The 22,278-nt window shown below is 33.1% G+C and overlaps 1 protein-coding gene across 2 annotated transcripts in view; it reads left to right on the forward strand.

The window, feature by feature from the left end:
- The first annotated feature begins 3,677 nt into the window (after positions 1-3,677).
- The window catches only part of Srfbp1 (serum response factor binding protein 1), a 48,265-nt gene continuing 29,664 nt past the window's right edge, over positions 3,678-22,278 (forward strand). Inside the window, exons 1-2 of one of the 2 annotated variants that reach the window (XM_087180501.1) lie at positions 3,678-3,895; positions 4,824-4,896. In XM_087180501.1, coding sequence (XP_087036627.1) covers positions 3,816-3,895; positions 4,824-4,896 — 153 coding nt within the window. In that variant the 5' untranslated portion in view covers positions 3,678-3,815. The remainder of the gene's footprint in view (positions 3,896-4,823; positions 4,897-22,278) is intronic. The other variant, XM_087180502.1, reaches the window with a different exon arrangement.

Consider the following 22,278-nt stretch of genomic DNA (forward strand, 5'->3'; position numbering starts at 1 on the left):
TTCCATAGTTAGAATGTAACCAAGGACTTAAGGACTTAATATGCCTAGTGCAATTTATCAGTTTTGTTGTTAGTAGTTAGAAATGGTATATTGTAATCTGTTGTACCTGCAAAGTTCAGCAGTTAGAAACATTTATTACCCTATTTTAATGCATAATCAATCACTTAGTCATTTATGCTATGAATTAACTTATAAATGTATTATAAGCCCATTATAGTTATTTTTGTCACTTAAACCTTATCTAAAACACTTTTCATTTATGCATCTTAATGATTTTTTTCCTAAATATATTTAACTTTGAAACAAATTCCAGAGATGTTGATGTATCTAATGGGAAGAAAACCCTGATTATTTGTGTTCTTTTGGTACCGGGGATTGAACTCGGGTCCTTGCGCTTGCGCAGCAGGCGGCAAAACGGCTGAGCTAAATCCCCGGCCCTGTGTTCTTTTAATATGCATTTGATTTGGAACAGTGAATTGACAAGTAAGTATTACTACATTTTGGGTTATGTATTTAACAAATATTCCTTGAGCACATATTTATGCATCATTGCATTTTCAGTTTTAAGATGCAGTGTTGTGTAAAACCAGATACTTTTATGGAATTTATAACCTGTGGAGGGCATGTTAAATATAATAAGATTAAAAGAAAAATATTAAGAGTCATGATAAGTACCAGAGGACTAGGTATTCTTAAGTGTTTATAATGAAGAATTTCTGACCCTCTCAAAGAAGCTAGCAGTCACTTTCCTGACTAAAACTAGAATTTCTGTTCAGTGCAGCTATTCTTCTAGGTGTCTTCCTGAAAGAGTTAAAGACATCATAGCAAAGTAATATATGCATACCCATGTTTATAGCAGCACAGTTCATAATAGCTAAATCTTGGGAGTGGCCTGTATGTCTGCAACAGATGAGTGAATAAAGAAAATGTATTTCTATAAAATGGACGACTATTTTGCTATAAAGAATAAACAGGTCATTTGTAGGAAACTGGATGCACTTAGAATCCATAATGTTAAGTGAAATAAATGAGACAAGCATAAGTATTGCATGATTTCTCTTATATGAGAAACTCAAAATATAAATAAACAAAATAAAAGATAATAGGAGATAGAGACCTAGATCTTTTGCAAAAAGGTAGGAAACCAAAAGATGGAGGCCAGGGGAAGGGGAGGAGATGAAAAGAGAATTAAAGTGTGTGATGTACATGTACCTACTCCCCAAGAAAAATATCATCATTATGTATTGAAAATATGTACTAATAAAAAAGTTAAAACTGAAAAAAGAAAATGACAGTGTAGCCAAAGTCAGGATCAATAAATGTTAAGCTAACCAAGAAAGATAGAACTTACCTACACAAGGGAAGGGTAAATGTAAAGGTTTTGTAATAAATGAGCAAAATGAGAACAAGGCCATCCTAAAAGAAGGAAAACTACTGAGGAGAGTTAAAGCTGTGACATTATATCTCTCTGTTAGAAAGTTTTAGTCTGACTACATTGTGGATAATTTGGGAGGGGCAAGAATGGGTACGCAGAAACCAGTTGACAGTATAAGCTAAAAATGCTGAGAAGTCAGATTGTACAATTTGAAAGTCAGGAGATAAAATTAACAAGACTTAGTGGTAGATTCATTGTGAGGGATTTAAGGAAAATACTTGTAATAACCCCAAATTTTATAATTAATAGGGTTCTCATCTCTGAAATATGAAACACAAAAGCCAGAAAGATCCAGAGTAAACAACATGAGTTCAAGTGTAAATTTGTGATGATTTTCTTTTCTTTTTGTTACATGTGTGTATGTGTGTGAATGTTTGCAACCCACAATGGTTACATTTGTTTTAGGGAATTGATATGTGTATCTAACATATCTTGATCATTTTCCATCCCTGACACCCTCTCCCTCCTATTGCTCTCCTTCCCTATCTCTAAAAACTCTCTTTTTGAGGTGATTTTGAGCATACTCAAAAAGAAATATCAAGCAACCACTCTCACATTTATGTCTGGAGTTACATGGAGAGATCTGAGTTAAAGATAAAATATTTTGAGTCATGTTTGTTTAGGTGGCAAATTAAACCAAAATGTACACATAAGGTCACTGAAGTTTAAAAAGTATATTGTAGGGCCGGGGATTTAGCTCAGTGGCACCATGCCTGCCCTGCAAGTGCAATCTCCTGAGTTTAATCCCCAGCACCCCCCCCCCAAAAAGAAAAGTATATTGTGGAAAAGAAGAATTGGCATAGGACTGCCCTTTAACTCACTAAAATTTTATAGCTGGACATAAGTGAATGAGTCTTATTAACTAGAGGGTCAGGCCAAGATACTGGCAAAGGTTGATCGTGTACCTAAACTGGAGAAAGGGAGGAAGATTAAAATGAGGACTATGTTGAATATTAAGTACTAGGGTTAGCGGACTGTTGGTTACAGTGAAGACAAAGATGGTTGTCGTGGGTGGAGTTGAACAGCAAGCTAATAAAAATTGTGTTTACACTGTAGAACATTTGTGTTAATGGTTTTAGAAATGGAATACTTTGATGACTTTGAAATGAGTAACTGAGGTAATGACTTTTAGGTCATTAGAAAAGAAAAAGTCAAAAAGTAAGGATATAATATCGGGCACATTATTCAAATGGACATTTAAACCACCTAAAATGATGGGAAGACAAGATGAAAAAATTTTAAGTTGGTTGATAGTATCTTCAATAAAAGGGAGTTGGCCAGGGATGGGGATAACATTAATGGAAAAGTTAGAGAAGGTGATATGGCTAAATTTGGAAGCCCTGAAGAGACAGAATTATGATTGTTATTTGGCAAAAAGAATTTGAGGGATTGTGTGTACCAAGAACTCTTGCAGGGTTTAAATACTGTGTCACAAGGCTTGTGACAACTCTAGGAGCTCACAGTCTAGAGAAAGACAAACCCATGAACAATTTGTATGATGAGATAGATGCTTAAAAATAGAACCTACAAAGTATAGTGAGGATTCCAGGGATGGAATGACTATTTCTAAGTGAAGAAACATTGATGATTTCACAGGAAAAATTATATTGCACCTCAATTTTATGTAGTTCTTAAAATACAAAAGGGGGAGAAGAACATTCCAAGTGGAATTATGAGACGTCTCACTCCTAACTATGATAGATAAAACATTAACTCCGTAATAACATGTCATACTGAATACCAGACCATTATAGTATGTAACTCTTTATGGTTAGAATTGTTCCATGTCTTGACCTGTCCTTCAGTTTTTTCGTTCTTAAGAGTGTAACATTGTTCCCTAATGGGATGATACAAAGGTTATATGTGTGTGTAGGCATGTGCTCACACATACATAATAAGCATTTGTGTTTGTGGAGTTTCTTTTAAAATTATGCTTAAAATAATTTATTACTAACAATGAGCAAGGAGTGCTTTATAAGTAAATAAAATGAAATCACTTTTATCCATTTCCTTTTGTTAATTCCTGTGTTCATTTAATAATTCCTATCATCATATGTGATCTCAGGCAATTTATAGTTATGTTCCAAGCTCAACAAAATATAAGTATAAAATACTAAAATATTAATTATTAAGAATGTCATGACTTTTTGTCAGGACTGTTTTAAAAAACTTGTTTCTTTTGAGCCCTCAGACACATTTTTAGACTGTTGATTTATTCCTTCACTGTTTATAGAAGAACTTTGATTTCCTCAAACTAGGAATGTGGTAGATAAAAATTTGGTGAAAGTAGTAAACCAAGTATATATCAAAACTCAGAATTAATTGTATTTGTTCTGAGTTGTATCTTTAATTTTGGGTTTCTTTCCTAAAGGTTGTGAAGATGAGAAAAGAAGTGAAGAGAATACGAGTTTTGGTCATCAGAAAACTTGTCAGGAGTGTTGGCAGGCTGAAGTCAAAAAAGTCAGTCGCTTTAAGTAATCATCCTATGACTAATAAAATGTCAAGAAATGTTCTTACTTAAAATATTCAAAATTTGAGGGTGGGATGTGGAGAAATAATTGACTGTCTTGTTCAGTACTTTGTTTTATACATAGAGATGATGTGAGTGATATAGAATGTGCTGTGTCAGCATGTCCTTATATGGTTTGGACTGTCTTTGCCTAAGACATAGTGAATTCTTCTATTTTTTTTTAATCCTGCATTTAGTTTTTTCAGAATACGTTAAGATGGCAATAACAATTTTAAGTCAAGTAATATCTTAAGTCAGTTGTGAAGATTTTATATTATTTTTTCTTGAATTACTATTTGAAATTTGAAACCTTTGGTATCCTGTGGCATGTTTAATCAGTTTATTGTGTACCATGAAATTTTTTTTTAAAGTATTTTATGTTTCAGTATTAACGGTGTCAGTAAAAAAGGACTTAAAATTCTTGTGGTTTAAGCCTGAATATTTACAAAGCCTTAAATGTGTTTTGTTTCTGGTTAATTTTCTTTTCTAATAAATATTCCAGAAATCGCTCCTCTCTCTAATCAGATATTTAACACTAATTCTAGAGAACAAGTTTTCGTTTAATAAACATATCTAATCCTTAATTATAGTTTTTGAAGCATAGATTACATTAAATACAGTGTAATACAATTGATTAATTGAGTGATTAAAAAGTGTTACTAACCTTACTGTTAAGGGCCTGGAGAAGGCAAACAATCAATCACTGATATAATACCAAGACAGTGCTTATTTACTAGTTTCAAGCACTTGGGTTTATTTATGAAATTGAGGTTTGTATTAAGGTGGGGAAAGAAGGGGAAGTATAATAGGCTAAAAGCTTTTCATTATGATTTAACTAAAATTAATGCTTCACTTGGTTATATATTATTTTTTTTGCAGAGGTTCTGAAGATGCACTGTTAAAAAACCAAAGACGGGCGCAACGATTGCTTGAAGAAATCCATGCCATGAAGGTAAGGATTTGTGTGCCAATGCGCATGTATGTGTGTTTCTGTCACTCCTGTCAAACTCCATTTTGTGTATGCATGGTATTACCTATATGAATATTTATGAGATAAGTCTTATTTATATGAGTCTGTGAACAACGTGGCATGTTAAGAAAATTGTAATATGTTGAAACTTGTGTTTTCCCATTTTTTTACTGGATTTGTTAAAGTATTAGACTAATTTGAGTCAAAACTGCCAAACAAAACTCATCTATGTTCAATAATGCCTCATGCCCAAGGATTTTATTTTTACTGTAACGTTAGAGATGTAACCTGAATGAAGTTCAAGAATTAAAGTGTTCATGTTATTTGGGAATGTGGATGGTGATTTTGGTGGCTGACATCATGCTTTGTCTATTGCCAACTCAATAAATTTTTATGGGGTAGTGTCAGCATTTTATTCAGTGCTGTAGTAACTTAAAATAAAATTAGTGTTGGACCAACATGATCATAGTTTCGTTTTTTTCATCCAGACTTTTCACTAGTTTAATTTTTAGGTCTCACTCCTCTTGCTTTATGGAAACTTTCATTTACCAAATGACATACCATTATATGTCTGGGAGATGGTTTTATTGTAGAATTTAAAAACAACATTTGCTACCAGCGATTATCTTAATTGTAGGGTAATTTTGCTTGTATGTTTGACTTTTATAATTTGGTGTATCTTCCATGTGTTGAGTTAGATAAAAGAGAAAGAGAATTCTCTTAACAGTATTTTAATTGAGGGAGATTATGAAAGCTCTTCACCCTGTCTTCCTTTTAAAAAAAGGGTAAAGTGTTGAATGATAGTCTTGTCCCAGTTAATCTGAACACAGGCATTGGACATGAGTCTTATGTATGAGGTGTGTCAATTTTTTGAATTAGCATTCCCCATAGTACTGCAAAATTCATGAAATCCATTTGATCTATTTTTATAATTTATAATTTCTTTTTATCCAGTTTTTCAGAAAAAATTAACAAATAATACCCTGTGTTTTTGTGTGTCAGATACACTTATGAGAAGAAAAAAATCTTTAGAGATTTTTACTTTGAAGATAGCACTAAAATAGGAACTTATGATTTATCTTTTTCATTTACTTTCTCTTAACCAAAGTCTTTACTAAATTACACCACATACCTAAATTTTTTTCTGAATAGTAATTTTTATGGTCCTAAATTATTCATAGGCTTTGGGGTTCTATATAATTGCTGATTTTGTTTTATATGGAAAAACTACTCTCTCTCTCTCTCTCTCTCTCTCTATATATATATATATATGAGGGGGAGGTTCTTATATACAGTGTATGAAGAGTTGACAACAAATAATCTTTGGAATAGTTCTATTTTGTAACTCCTAATAATTTTATTTAGTTTATTTTAGTTTTTCTGTCTGTTCTAACTGTAAGTCTTGTTTTCTGTTATTCTTAAACCTCATTATCTGAGAGAAATCAGGCCTAGTGATAAAGGTTGCTATGTAACTATCATAGTTTGTTTTTCATTCTTTTTTTCTCTGTTACTATAAAAAACCACTGTGGAATTGTTGCTTTGTAGAAAGCCAAAATACATGGCCTTTATATTTCTTTAATTCATAAAATGTATAGTATGTGTATTCCTTGAATTTGTGGCAGGGGTTCAGTATGTCTGGGTTAGTCAGTCTGACTTCAGCTTATTTAAAATACCTTTCAGACACTAGGTTAAATTTAACATATTAAAAACAGAACAAAAAGAGTACTAGAAAGACTATGTGTGTGCTTCCCTTGAATGTCAAATTTCATTTTTACTTATAGTGCTTTAACAGAATTGGTCTTTTCTAAAAGAAACAAATACATTTAGCATTTTTCTTAATTGAAAGGTCATTTGTAAAGGAAGTATTTTTCATATGTAAGGGAGCATCAAAGAAATAGTCACTAAATAGTAGATCCACAGTCTCAATTAAATTTGAAGGAAAACGTCTATTCATTTTTTTAGGGGAGTTTTTTTCTTGGCTCATATACCACTAGATTTTTATAGTCTTATTTATGATATACTATCCTATATTGGTTTCTCTGATAATAGGGTATTTCATTTCAAGATGACATCCTCATGAAGAAAACCCAAGGTATTTTTAGAAATGTGTGTATGTGCTTTTTGGTTGGTTTTTTTTTTTTCTGTTGAAGGGGGTAAAAACAGCCTGACCTTTATGATACCATAGAATCATAGGTTCTAATTTTATAGGATATAATCTTTGACTCTCTACTCTTTGATACCTTTCCTAATAGTATTTATAATTTTAACTTTGATACCAGTGAAATAGTTTCTTTAAGAGTTGAAGTAGGTTATCAAGTCTTACAAATCTCTAAGTTATTTAACTGGGGAAGGAGATAGTAATTTAAAGAATACATTGACATTACTCAAAATGTGCGAGAAATCCTCTCCTCGGTAATAAAGTAGCATTTATTGAGCATTTCCTGTTCACTATCTCATGCAGTAGATATCATTATTATCTGTGTCTTACAGAATGAGAAACTGAAGCTTAGAAACATGCCCAAGGTTGAATAATTGTTAAGTAGTGGACTCCAGAACTGACTGTAGAGCTTGCAATGTTACTTTACAGCACTCCTTTCCGTTGGTAAAATGCAGACTTACTGAAAAATACCTAGAACCACTCCCAAAGAGTGGATGAGTTTTATAACATGGTACCCTCTAGGAAAAATAAATAAATAAAAAGCAAGACCCAGAGCTCTGCACCGTGATCCAAACCCTGTAATTCCTCCCAGCCAGGCATACACAGTTACCTATGTCTGTGTCCTCCATCCCCGTCATTACTTCTCCTTGTGCTGAGGACTGTGATCTGGACTCACATATTCTTCTGTGCAACTTTTCCCTGCTAGTTTACTTATTTTAAAACTTTCTGTTTTCTTCGTTTACTTTTATATGCCACGTCGATTATTGAAACCATCTTTTGAATACATATCAGCTTTTCAGGTCACCCTATCTCATTTTGTTTCAAAGGAGTTGTTATTAGTGTATCATAAATAGGAAAAACAATATTGATATGATCTGTAGAGATTTTATGTAAAAATCAAATAAAATGATACATCATAATAGTGTAGTAACTATCATATCATTTGAACCTCAACACAATACTGTAAAGTAGGCAGAATCCTATTTCAAAGGACGTTTTCAGAGATGTTGTAGGTTGCATACCCACATTAGGTTGGAGGTTTATTATATACATATTTAGAATTTTTGATATTTTGAGTTATGTAGGCTAATTAAACAAATTATTGAGTTTTTTCTATGAGTACTTAAATTGTTGTGTAGGATAAAAATGCATTATTACATCGTATATTATGTTTAGTATGTGTCAAATTAACATTTAGTTCACTTATACTGCTAAAGTAATCAAATTAAAAGTAGTATTAATCTTGCACTATAATTATTTTGACAGTTTTATCTTTTATTTGTGAATCATTACAAAATATCATATTACCAAATCAGGATTGCATCTGAGAGATGCAATAGATTTAGGCTAATAGATTTAAGGATGTATAAGTAAGCAGAAGGCACAGATAAAGCAGTGGGACATCTGGCACTCTGATTCTAGTTTTCCTTTCCACATTCTCTGGCCTAGAGTCTCCAAAGTAAGTAAGATTGATTATTACCTCATAGCAGGAAGTATTTAAATTTTGAAATGTCTTCATTCCCTTCCCTAATATTGTATAGCTTACATGATACCTTCTACTATGTCATTATACCCACAGATTTGGGGTTTATCATAAGCATCCTTATCAAGGGCATGATACTAAGATCATTGTTCAAATAAGGATTTTACTCCTAACAAAGGGAATTAGCTTATCTACAAAGAGAACCACTTGTAAGCATATAAATATTTATACTTTTCCCTCTAAATTTTTGGAAAGTATTTTGAACCAATAGAAAAATGAGAATATTACAGTCTAAAAATAAAAAATACATTGTATCCTATCCATGTTTGTTCTTTTTATTTGCACCTCTGACTTGGTCATGTGGTTTAAATGTTGTCTGTGAGATTTCTGCATCTACAAGTTACTTTGTCCTGTTTCCAGTTATTAAGTAATCTGTCAAATACTACTGAAACTATATGAATATTCTTTAGTCTCTCAAAACCCAGTGATAGATGATATAGTTGAATCCATTAAAACATTTTATTGTTTCTATTTCTCTGTGGGGATTATCTGTTTCTCTAAGATTTTTATTCATTGAGAGGATTTTTCTTGTTAAATATCATTAAGGAAAGTTATAATAGCCATTTTTGTCTTTGGAGAAGAAAAATATCTTTTATTCTTGATATACTGGATAAATTTGCACTGTAGTCTGGCATTAGGAAGATTTAAGTTGTACCGATTGGATTTCATTATATTCCTCCCTAAACGGTGATTTTAGCAGTTCATTTTCTTGGCTAGCCTTTAAATTCAAACTATGTTTCTTGGTCAGTAGCACCAGTCTGTTTAGATCTTTTGTCTTTTGTCAAACTGCTTAACATCTGTCTCTGTGTGAGTGGGTTAGGTCCCTTCTCTCTCCTTTCTGGGTAACCTTGTTCTCTGAGGTGATAAGGTATCCTGGCTTCATTTTTCCAAAGCCACCTCTACCATTTTCCTGAGTTATGAAGATTACACCACCTTAGATGAAGCTCTGAAAAGTTGGTGACTACTTGTATAATTTTCTGTCTGTTTCATGCCATATAAGTTTGGACTTCTCATCAGAATCTGTTTGCTTTTATTTAGTCCAATTCTTTCAGATTAGAGCTTTTGGTAGTAGGGCCTGGTCTTATGAATGTTTTCAGGATTGAGGAAGACCACTTAATCAAGTTTTCTGTTAGTCTCTTAGTTGAGAGATTAACAGTCTAATGTTTAAATTTTAGGGAGTTGAAGTTTTATGTAAAAGATTAATAAAGTGCAGCCAATGAAAGAGAAAGAACCCGTGAGGGTAGGAAGCCAAGTGAAGAAACTATTTCAAGAATGAAATGGTGAGTGCCTGGGCTACATAGTGAGTTCAGGCCCAGCCTGAACTATAAGGGGAGACCTCAAAAAAAAAAAAAAAAAAAAAGAGAATGAAGTGGTGAGCTAGGTATTGTTTTCAAAATAAACAGTATTATTTTATTCAAAATACAAACTCACTAGATGTTGGTTAATGATAAATTTGTCAAGTTGAAGTTTCTTCCAGCACAGGCTGGTTTACAGAACTGTACTAATACAACAAAATGGTTTTTATTCTTAATCATGTATCCTAAACATGTGAAGCATGCCTTTCTTCACTTGCCCTCCAAATGCGGTTTCTAATCTATAAAAGTATTTTAACTAAAGTTTTGGGTCCAAAATTGTTTTAGAATTGTATTTTCTTCCTCTGAGTCAGGGACCTGGAAACTATGGTCTAAATAGGGAATAAGTTAAGTGTTTCTCTGCCTCATGTTTATTCCCAATACTCCTTCAGCATACTCACATTGTAGCCTATTTTGGCTACGGAATCTGTAGCAATCAGTGCTATTATCTCTAAGTCCCTTTCATAATTCTGCACTTATTGATTATTTTTTTCTTGTCTGCATTGTAGAAACCAAGTAAATATTGAAACCTGTTGGTAACTTTGAAGATCTTCAATAAATACTTTTCACTCTGGACAATATTATCACTGAGAACAAGACAAATACACATTTCTCCAAAAAAAGTTTTTTGGTCCCTATCCAAATGAGAATGGCTTCACCTACATGAATATTTAACTTTTTTCATTTCTTTCTCCTCATCTCATCACATTTTCTCTTACTTTTATTTTTTTCTTCCTTGGCTTACTTTTCTCTTACTGTAGTTACTGGTAATATCTTTTCTAGTGTACACTTTTAAAATTGATCAATTATGTCATGGGTAATTTGGAAGTCTGATTCACTGTCATTGGTCATTAAAAGTGCTACACTCTTTCCAGACAGAGATTGATCAACATACATTAAAACTATTGACTGAGGATTTCTAATTTTAAAAATATGTGCTACAGAATGTATCTTCAGGTTCTTATTATTTCTTACATGGACTTGCTGTCCCTGATCTCACCCCTTCAAATCATGTTCTGCACTAAAATCCAGTGGCCCTCCCAAAATGCACATGTGATTGGGATTCTCTTCTACCTGGCATGCAAGACGTTTTGTTATCTTGGCTCTAGCTATCTCTCTACTGCCCCTATATACCCCACCTACCTTGTACTTTTTATTCAGCTATACTGAACCCATAGCAGTCTGTTTCATGCCATCTTTCTATCAGAACTTTTAAACTTAGCACATTTCTTCCTCATAATTAAGACTCACCTTCCTTCAACATCTACTTATGTTATTGCCAGTAGGACATTTTCCCTGGCACTACCACTCTGTCCCAGGATAATTCACCACCTCTTCTATGCAGCCTGTTATAACTCTGTTATTGTATAAGACTACTTTTATGCCATTTCTGTTACTTAGAACGTCTAAGATAATAGGTTGTTTTATTCAATTCATTTTTCCACCACCTAGTAGTTTGTTTGGTACACAGTAGCTGTCCCCTGGCTAGCTGGCTCAGTGACTTATGTTGGTATGCTTACAGTGTTGAGGTTCTTAATCTCTAGACATAAATGGAATACTACTGAACTGTTACTAAGAGCCTGTGACCAAACAGTTTTGGCTTTTGTTATTTTTAATGTTAAGTATCAGGCACAGAAGAATAAAAGGGCTCTTCATTTTAAGATCCCCTTAGCCAGTGCCCTAAGGCCATATAACTTCTAATTCAATGTTTGTAAAAGTGGAGCAAGATACCTTAGCTTAATAGCTCTCTGTACTCTACTTGTGACCTTTAAATGAATAAACAGTAAATTTTAGTGGTGTTTTAGAAGATCAGTATATACTGATCTCCTCACTCCCTTTCAACAAAATTTAAAAACAGGTCATCACACTGAAATCCCAGTTTGCTTCCTGCCTTGTGGCTTCTGCAGCTTGAAGTCAGTGTTTTGAATAGGTCACGTATCTCAAATGCTTAGCTGTGTTTCACTTTTAATGTAAGTGCTATCCATGCTTTGCTTTTGAACCTACCTACTCCTATTTGAAAACAAAGAGCTGCAGGACCTGTGGGCAAAAGTGATGAAAATGCTGCTATCATTTACTGAGTCATAGTATACCATAGTTTTTGAATAAATAACTGATTCTGGAATTGCTTCTTCTAAATAAACCTACTTTAAGGGCTACTGAGTATATAAAGAAGGTTTAGGAGCAGGAAGTAAGAAAGCAATGTCACATGAACTTTTTTGTTAATATTTTTATTTCAACCATTAGCACTAACTTGAACACATCTTACATTGTTAGATTTTTATTGTAATGGAAACTGTACTTTTGTGTTCTCTGTATGTTAGAAATGTCAGTGTATTAACATGTCAAAGAATTGATAGTTTGTGATAACAAATTGAATAGTGTTCCATTTTTTTCTTGTTTGAAAAATATTCCATTTCTCTACTTGTCATTAAATTGTGAAATAAAAATACTATAATTCCAAGGGAAATAATTGTTCTCATTAATTATACTTCTTAGCAATTTCTAATTAAATTGTATATTCTTTTTTATTCTCTTTCTTCTGTGAAGGATAACCAAACTCTACATGGTGTATCAGTTTTAAGTATGGGTAGAGTGAGGAGTGAAATGCTCATTTTTTTAATTACTGATTTCTGTTGACAGTATGTTGAAGTAGAAGTTGGAAGTTTTTATTATATTCTATTCATCCCAATCCAAGCATCACAGATTATTAATGGTCATAGATCTTCTTAGTCATAAAAATTTGTAAACATAAATGAAAATTTAAATACAAATGAGAGAGAATAGAGTTGTTGGAACCTAGAGAAAGGGTCAGTTAATTGAGTCTAATTTCTTACATGATTTTAGGAAGATTTCTCAGAGTCAGGGCACTAAGTTAGAACTTTAAGAATAATTATTAACTGTTTAGGAAAAGGCATTCTCGGTAAATAGAATACACCATAAATAAAGCATACAGATCTAGACCTATAAGTATATGACATGATTTGAAAATACTGCTGAGTATTAAAGCATATTGAATATTGTAACACACTGAACAAAATTTTTCTTCTTTTAAAAATATATTTCCCTTTCTTTTTTCTATCTTGATGCTTTGTATACTAATGTAGCCTAAGGCATACATATTGAAAAATATCATAGCTGTAGTACAGAATGAATGGAGAAATAAAGGGTTTAAGTAGTGGCTAAAACACTAGATGAGATTACATTTTAAAGACTTTTAGAAAATGTGGACACAACAAAGAATTTTAAATAATCAGATGTTTTCTAGAACAATAAACCTGAAGGCATAGTGGACAGTATTTTGAAGGAGATTAGTAGCAATATATCTTTTACCATAGTAATTTTTTAAACATTCACCATATATTTTGATTTCATAGCTACATGGTTTGTATCCCTATTAATTCTTATTTTTAATGTGTTATCCTAAGAAGACTCATGAAAATAAAGTTGTTTTAAAGATTTTATTTTCTCTTTATAGAGTTTGTCACAGAACTGTCCTTTTAAAACTAGTGTTGAGATTGCAGTTCAAAAGCAATTAACTCTTCCCCCAAGGCCAGCCAGCCATTTTGTGAGAATGGAATCTCCAGAATGAAAAATATCTGTGTGTTCTATGTAGAATCTTCAAACTAAAGTAATGATTGGATCTCATTTTCTCTGCCCACCTCTTTGAATATGACCATAGAGATGAGTAATTTTCTGTACTAAGAGCAGTTTAGATGTTTTGATTTGGCATAAAAATGTGATCATGTTTATAATTGCTTGGGTTAAACAAACTATTTTGCCTCATTTTTTAAAAAACTTTCTACTCTAAGAGATAGGGTTATATGTTTTCAAAATTTCAGAACTTATTTTTATTAAGTAATTTGCTGTTTGTTTTCATATTATTTTTTAAAATAAAATGCAGATCTTGGACTATTGAATTGTATTAATATTTACATAATTTTTCCCCAATGAAATAGTAATTATTTTTTAAATCAATGATAATATTGTTGAAAATATGTTCAGTTTAGTTTTTAGTATGTGAAGATTCAACTTTTTACATGAAATTCAACTTGGAAGTAAAGTGAGACAGTAGTATTTGTAGACATTTAGTAATTTTTTTTACTGGCTGCCAGCAAAATCCTGACACCAATATAATTTCCTAGTAGTAAACTTACTTTGTTTTAGTATATCACTGTCCTATTCAAGAACTTAAATTAGCTTCCTTTTGCATGCCAGATTGAGTCTAGGGCCAGGGATTTATCTCAGTGGTTCTGCCGCCTGCCTTGCAAGTGCAAGGACCCGAGTTCGATCCCTGGTACCAAAAAAAAAAAAAAAATACAGATTGAGCTAATTTTTCATGAGTCTTGAAGGCTTTCTCACTATTTACCTCTCTGTCTTCACCAGCTTTCTCTCTGCTCCTCATTTCTGTCTACATACTATAGTCAACATTATCCCTTACACCACTTACTGTATTCTTGTTTTTAAGTTTCTATAGTTTTGTGTAATAACAAGGCAACATTTACTACCACTTCACATAAAACCAGAGTGAATCATTGTCACAGTTTTTGCCAGTCTCTAGAACAGTGAGTTTGTTAGGGAATATGGGGGTACATGCTTGAGGATTTATGCCAGGGGGTGTATAACATAATGGTAAGGAGTTTGTGGAATGTAAAAAAACTTCTCTGGTAAATTGGACATCTTTGCATTGTTCTCACCTTTGAGAGCTACTGTACTAAGAAGAAATTACCCTGCTTACCTCATCTATACGGTGCTTTGGTAGTTAGTTTTTAATAGTCTATTATTAATTCATCTTCCTTGGGTTACTTGCATGCCATTTCAAAAATTAAACTCTGTTTTAGTTGTCTTACTATAAAGTGGCTTGTGTTCTGCACATAGAAAACAACGTGTTGCAAATATTAATGTTTACATCTATAGATTTTTAAAGGGTTTATAGCAAAATACCTTTTAATCAAAATACAGATAAATCTCCCTCTAAAGTTGTTTGTGAATATTTTAGTTTCTTTTTCTTGTCTTCCATATAATAATAATGCTTGAAATTTTGCTATTAGCTTATCTTTATTTCATGTTTAAATTTTGAATTTCAAATATCAATTTTACTGAAGTAAAATCAACAATGTTGACTTTCAAGATGTAGAAGGATGTCATTATAAAAGCAAAGAGTAAAGCCACTTGTTTCACATTTCCTGAAATTTTGAACATCTGTACTGATACTCCTTTTGTATCATTAATTGTGTCCCCTAGAATCTATTTCTTCATCTTAAAACTAAAAATAATTCCTATTTGATTTTGTTTTTATGGAGACTAAACAAAGTATGTAATATCGGTGTTTCTAGCATAGCACTCTGGATAAACTTCTTAAGAATTTGAATTTCTGTCATCTTACTCTATTTAAATGGCATAGATGAAATAATAAGATGGCCATTGTCTTCAGTGCCATTGTGGAGAGTTATAATAAAATATTCAGTAACCTGTAATAAACCAGTAATCAGTAATAAAGTATTCAGGTCCAGAAAGGAGATCTTTTGGGGATCTACTGTATGAAACAATCTGTCATCACTGTCCAGGTTGCATTGTAACTTTAGGCCAGAAACGGAGATATTTGGTAAGTAGTATATACTTTGTTTTTTTCCTTCAATTCTTTTATTGGTACATTTTAGGTGTACACTACATTTACATTTATCATTGGGTGTTTGTACCTGTACCTGATGTATCTTGGTTCTTAGTTTTTTCCCCATTCCCTGCCCTCTCTTCACCCCCTCCACCCTTCCCTATTTACAAAGACTTTGTTTCCATTTTTTCCTTTTCTTATAATTTTTCCTTTCCCTTCTTTCCTTTCCCCGTCCCCTCCCACTTCCTCTACCGCTTTGGACCTTTTCTTCCTATTTCTAATTATCAATTATTGATTTTAATCATTTTAATCCTTATTTACACTTTCAGTTTCTCACACCAGAGAAATTATTCGGTATTTACACATGTGTGTCCTGTGTATTTCACTTAAGAGTATGGCCTCAATGTGGATCCATTAAGCTATAAATGTCTCTAGTTTGTCATTCTTTATGGCTGAGTAGTACTCCATTTTATTAAAAAACCACATCTTCTTTATCCAGTGTCCAGTTGATGGGCACTTGGGCTGTTTCCAGGCTTTACTTAGTATATACTTTAATAAATAAACTTTTAGTTGATATTATTTACTCTTTTACTTTGCAAGAAAAGACCATACACTCTTAAATCATGACCACATCACTTTGCTTCACTGTAACAGAAATATGTTAGGTCTATACTTTGTGTGTACCATAATCCATGCTACTTTATGCAGAAATATTAGAAATTAATATTCTACCGGCCCTTGGGAAGTTTGTAATCTAAAGAGAGAAATGGATACATGAACATAGACCTTCAGTAAAGTGTTTTAAAAAATGAAGGGCATGTAGCACTGGTTCAGGATCCAAGCAAGGCTTCCTGTAGCAGGAAGCTGAGTCTTAAAAGGTAAGTGAAACTTCACAAATTATAGAGCAGAATATGTACTTAAATGAATGTTGTTTTATTTTGTTTGGTTCTTAGTTTTCAAATCTTTAAAAAGGGTATAAAGGAAGTTATCTATAGAACCAAGAAATAACAAAGTTTTTATATTATCTTACTAATTTCCCTATATAAAAGTCTATTAAGTGTGATAGTATTAGGATTCAAATCTCGGTACAGATGAACATAAAGATTAGCTGTGGGGGAATTAATGACATGTTTATTAAAAATTGTTTCTGCCATAATTCCTGAATAGCAGCAGTATTTATTGTCAGGTCTCCTTTATGCTATCTGAATATTGAGATAGCTGAGATACTCATTGTAGCAACTTATAATATCTAACACGGAAAAATAACTTCATTTTCCATTCTTATAACAAATCAACATGATCAATATTAATCATATAGAAATGATATGCTATGGAAAAAATAAAGCAGAGCAGAAAGGTTTAGGAAGGATGATATAAAATAGATAGCTGGAGATACTAAGTCTGGAGTTCAGAGGAGAGAGAGAGATGTTTGGTAGTTCATAAATACATGATATATAAAGTCATGAGACTGGATAAAATCACTAACATGGTAATGAATAATACTGAAGAGTACCAACAGCAGAGTCCTAATCCATTCTTAAGTTAGAAGAACTAGCAAAAGTCACTAAGAGAAAAAAACAGTCACTAAGAATAACCAAGAGTCTGGGTACTCTCAGTGGAATAATGAAAGTATATCAAGGAGAAAGAGAGAATAACATCAGATGTTATTTAATAGGCCAAGAAGGGACGAGTCAGATACTGCTGCTTTATTGAGAAGAATACTGAGACTTAAATTTAGCAATTTGGAGAATGTTGGTGACTTAATGAGATTGCTGGAGTAATAATTTGAGTCTAAAGCCTGTGGAGTAGGTGTAAGAGAAAATAGAGAGCATTTGGAGATGTTAACAAGTGTTGTGGTTAGGGTGGCCATATGACCAAATTCCTTGGGACTCTTCTTGCATTCACTTTTTGTTCCAGCACATTTATTAATGTCTTATTTGATACTCAGATGAGTCCTTGTTTGAACATCAAATTATGTGGTCAACGTGGTTATGATCCTTTGCTGTCATTATTCCTTCTCACGCCAAAATTCAACTAGTGGTTGTCCCTTTAAGCCAACTTGCACAACCTTTTTGAGTCTGTTCTGAACCCCACTAGTCTTTTTTGGTACAGGAAATTAACGGTAGGATGTATAATTTTCCTGCTTCGTTTTAGTGGTATTTGGAAACCAAAGTTTGAAGTGGGTGGGTAGGTTTTGATTGAAAGGAAAAGAAGCGAGAAAGGTAGGTATCCAGTTAATGGAAAGCATTCTAAAGACAAAAAATAAAAAGGAAAGTTACCAAAGATGATGTGGTAGGAAAATAGAAAATTTATTCAGTTTTGAAAATTTATTCAAAACAGCATGGATTGATTATAAGATTCCTAGAAGAAAAGTATTACAACAGTAGAGCAAAAAGATATATTATGACAGACAATCAAAGATTTTTTTAATGTCATTCTGAAGATCTTTGATTTCTTTCTGTATTCGGGACAGTGACATAATAGGCCTTGGAGTTACTGGTCCTGCAGACAGGAAAACCAGGTTATTATAATCCATACAATCCATAAGGAAGTCCTAAGCCTAGGAGTAGTAATACAGGGATGGTATAGGAGATGAAATAGAGCTTCCAAATGATACAAAGGAAATATTATAATTCCCAATCTGTTAGATGTCTGATACACTGAATTTGTGTCCTCTAAAATCAACGAATGGATTCTAGGAACAACAGAGGTTAAGAGTAGGAAATGTTTATTGAGAAGATAGTTCCTGAGAGGCAGGAGGAGTCCCAAATAGGTAGCCAAGGACCCCACTTTTCAGAGTAAGTTTTATAGAGCAAAAACCACATGGTTAAAGCATAAGATTACAATTATAGTCACTTAGGTAATAGAAATTCAGTGGGGGAACAAGTCACGTAACAAATGTATATGAAAAGAACAAAAAGGTTTTCTAGGAAATGATGGGTCTGGTGACTGATGTCTCTTTATACTTCATTAGGCCAGGTGTTAGCACTTACCTTGTCCTTTGGGGAAGTATGCAGGCCTAGTCATTTCATCTTGATCTTGAGGCCTGGCTCTCACAGATGTGTCCCTGGCCACAGTTGTAATGTGTTTTCATCTTGTGCTCTGACTCTGTCAAGGGCCCAGCCCTATCTGACTGCCTATAATATTTTTACTTAACTTAGCTGTCTTTAATAGTATGACAATGTCACAGAATCATAATAAAGGGGCTCTGAAGGGTCAGATGACTCAGAGCTGAGCAGCAGAGGATGGAGATGCCATTGGCTGCATTAAAGAACATAGGAATAGGGGTAGGAGGAAGACAGTGATATTTTATCTGGAAAAACACCTTCCCAGTGTAATGGTAGAGTCTAGCTTTATTTCAAGGTTACTGTAGTAAAATGTATTTAAGAAAGCGCAGAACAGTATTTAGAAAATTAATTTTTTATTGTCACTGAAGGGTAACCATAATGAGAATTCCTATCTGTAGAAAAGCATGAAGATTGGGATATCAATACCACTCTCATGAGTTATTTCAGATTCTTTATTTCAGAGAAATACATTATTTGGTTCATTTCCACATATACCAAAAATCTAGCATTCATATTTTTCCTGGCATTTTTTAATTTCTTTTCTCAGCCTAAACATCACATTCCATCTGTTGCATGCAAAAGTCTCTTGTATTCTATTAAGTTAAAAGCCCAACCACAATGAAATCTTCTTGGAATTAAAAAAGTTAGCATGGTTAACTACCTTGCAGTAACTTTTTATGTTATCCTAATCTTCTTCCTCATGGTCTGATACAAATAGTTTGATTACAAACAAACTTTTCCTGCTGAAGCAGAACCAACGCTCCACTGGCTTAATAGTTCTAAGTATCTTAGATTGTTCAAACAAATATCTGGAGAGAAAAACAAGGTTATATCCAAATAAACAAAATTTAGATTACCTAATTTTAATTAAATTTGTGATTTTGCATATTAGCAAGCAGTAGCTAATAGCACAGTGTGGAATAAGGGAACTGAAGTTTTTCTGATAGATCTAGTTTTTAATTGTGACAATCATTAGTGTAGAAAGCTTGAATTATGTTAATTTAATTAGGAAGGACTTAAGATGTCTAATTTATTACTGACAACAGGATACGGCAAAAAGCAATATATGAGAATTCTTGTCCTAGCCCTCCTGAGATACTTTGAAAAGAGTCTCTTAAACTTTCTGTGGTAATGATTCTTTTCTGTAAAATGAATGTATCCTGAGTTCCCAAGACCACTTTGAGGCCTAGTAATTCATTAGTGGAATCTACAACAAAGGCTGTTAAACTCACAATTATGGTTTAACATTATATAAGAATACAGATTGAAATCAGCAAAGGGGGAAGCTCGTGAAAAACCAGGCATAAGTTTCCAGAGGTCCTCTACTGTGGAGTCGCAGGGACACACTCCCACTAGTGATGTGACAGCAGGTACAAGGCATTCCCATTCAGACCCAGAGGTTTTAACTGGGGACAAGTCACATCAGTGTGAATTTTCTACACAACTAATTTGAAGTACTCTGACTCCAGCTTCTGAAAGCAAAGACACATTCACATTAAGTCTCACTGTTAACATGAACCCTCTGATCATAAGTACCCTGTAGCCCACATTCTCAGAGGTCATTTTCCAGGAGCTGGCCAAGGGTCACTCCTGAAGAGAGGCCTTTCTCAGTAGATGTGTGCTGAGTTTGAGCAACTCACACCTGGAAAGTTAACTCTTTCCCACACAGTAAGTGTGGAATTATATCCTAGCTGAACCCTCTTGTACTCCTTTGTTTTGTGAGTGGATTAGTAACTTCAGCTGCATACCCACTAAAATATATAATTGTTTATTTTAGTTTTCAGATAGATTAAAAACCCCAATATTTGAAAGCTTAAATAACAGAACCAAATTACACTGTTGTTAGAAGCCTCTAAGTATCTCTTATCTTTCAGAGTTCTCTATTCTGTAACAAAATCAGGGATTTTTCAGTTTTATCCATAGAGCTTGAGAAATCTTACTTGCTTTCCACTACTCATGTAGGAAACCATTCATTTATAATGGAGTTGATGTATTGTGAAGTAAGGTAATAGCCTCAACTCATAGGAAACTGTTTGTCATCTCAGGCCTTCTTTCAAAGTTGAAAATTAACTTCAGTTCTTGAAAAATCAATTCCCATTATCTTCCCTACACTTTGGATTACTAATTCAGTGGCTCCTACTGAACTTTGCTATTAATTTGAAGAGTAATTTATGTATTCTTAAAACATTAAATGAAATAAATTTTCTGGCCAAATTATAACCTATCCTTGAAACTTAAATTTAATCCTAAAATAGTGAAAGTAGTTACCTAAAACTTCTTCCGAAAAAATGTAAATATACATTTCAGTAAAAAAAAAACAACAAAAAAACCCCACCAAAAATCAATTTGTAAATCCTGGCAATCTAGTATGAACTTCCCAGCTAGACTCTAGGCAAACTCCCAAGAATTCAGAATGGCTTTTCAATCCTATCTCCCCCCCTTCTTCTTTTCGTGGTATTGGGGATTGAACCCAGGGTCTTTACCTTAAGCTATATCCCCAACCCTTTTTATTTTCCTTTTGAGACATGGTCTCACTAAGTCACTAAGTTGCCTATCCTGGTCTCGAACTTGTGATCATCCTGCCTCAGGTTCCCAGCATGCTGGGATCATAGGTGTGCACAACCATGCTTGGCTATCTTTTTATCTTTTGAAGGGAATGCTATAAGAGCTCATCAAAAAATATGGTGTACATTTAAATTAAAAAGAATTATTATAGCAAAAAGACACATTGCCATTAATCCCTCACAAAATACTCCCACTGAAAGTAGTGGGAATGATGGGGTGTGTTTGAAGTGAGGAGGAGTCCTCCTCTCAGAGCGATTATTGGCAGTGTGTCTTTGACTGTAATAATTATATTTTAATTTAAATATTTACCATAGTTTTTGATCATATCTCATATTACCATTTAGGGTCCCCTCTCCTTTCATGATAACAGGTCAAAAGGAGCCTTATTCTGAAAGGCAGTATCTGATCTCTTAATGAAAGTAGAGTGGAGGAGAAATAACTTTATATCATGTATTGCAGTTTTTCTTGTCTAAAAAACTTAGTTCCTCGCTATATGCTTAGAATAGCACTGACACAAATTCCAGTTGCACAACAGCATTCCTATTTATGCATGTTAACTAAACTCACTTCTTGAATTTTACATAATCTGTATCTTAGGAGATAGCATTTTCTTTTATTTACACATATGGTTATATTTAAAGCTATAAGTGAATTCTTCCAAAATACTGAAATATGAGTGGTATAATAAGGACAGTTTAAGCCATCCAAAGGAATGTACTGAGTTTTGAGATAGATACTTCTTACTGAGAAATATTCGTAGTATTACTTACATTACATAGTACTTATCAAAAAAATGGTATAATTAAAATATGAGGATTGGTAGAAGATAGAAAGTATATTCATTTATTTCCTAGTGCTGCTAAGACAAACTACTATGAAGTTGATGGCTTAATACAACACGATTTTATTATCTTCAAATTCTGTAGTATAAAACTTTTAATCAGTGTGTCCCAGAAGACACCCTTCTTCAAGACTAGCAGCATAATGGCTTTCTTCTCTCCTTCATTTTCCTCTCTAACTTGTGGTTTCTCATCTTGTCTAACTCAAACCTTTCCTCTTCCCTCTTATAA

The sequence above is a fragment of the Heterocephalus glaber genome, unplaced genomic scaffold (assembly GCF_053883595.1).
Source record: "Heterocephalus glaber isolate CG9 unplaced genomic scaffold, H.glaber_assembly_v1.0 deba00001463, whole genome shotgun sequence".
In the NCBI taxonomy this organism is placed as follows: Eukaryota; Metazoa; Chordata; class Mammalia; order Rodentia; family Bathyergidae; genus Heterocephalus; species Heterocephalus glaber.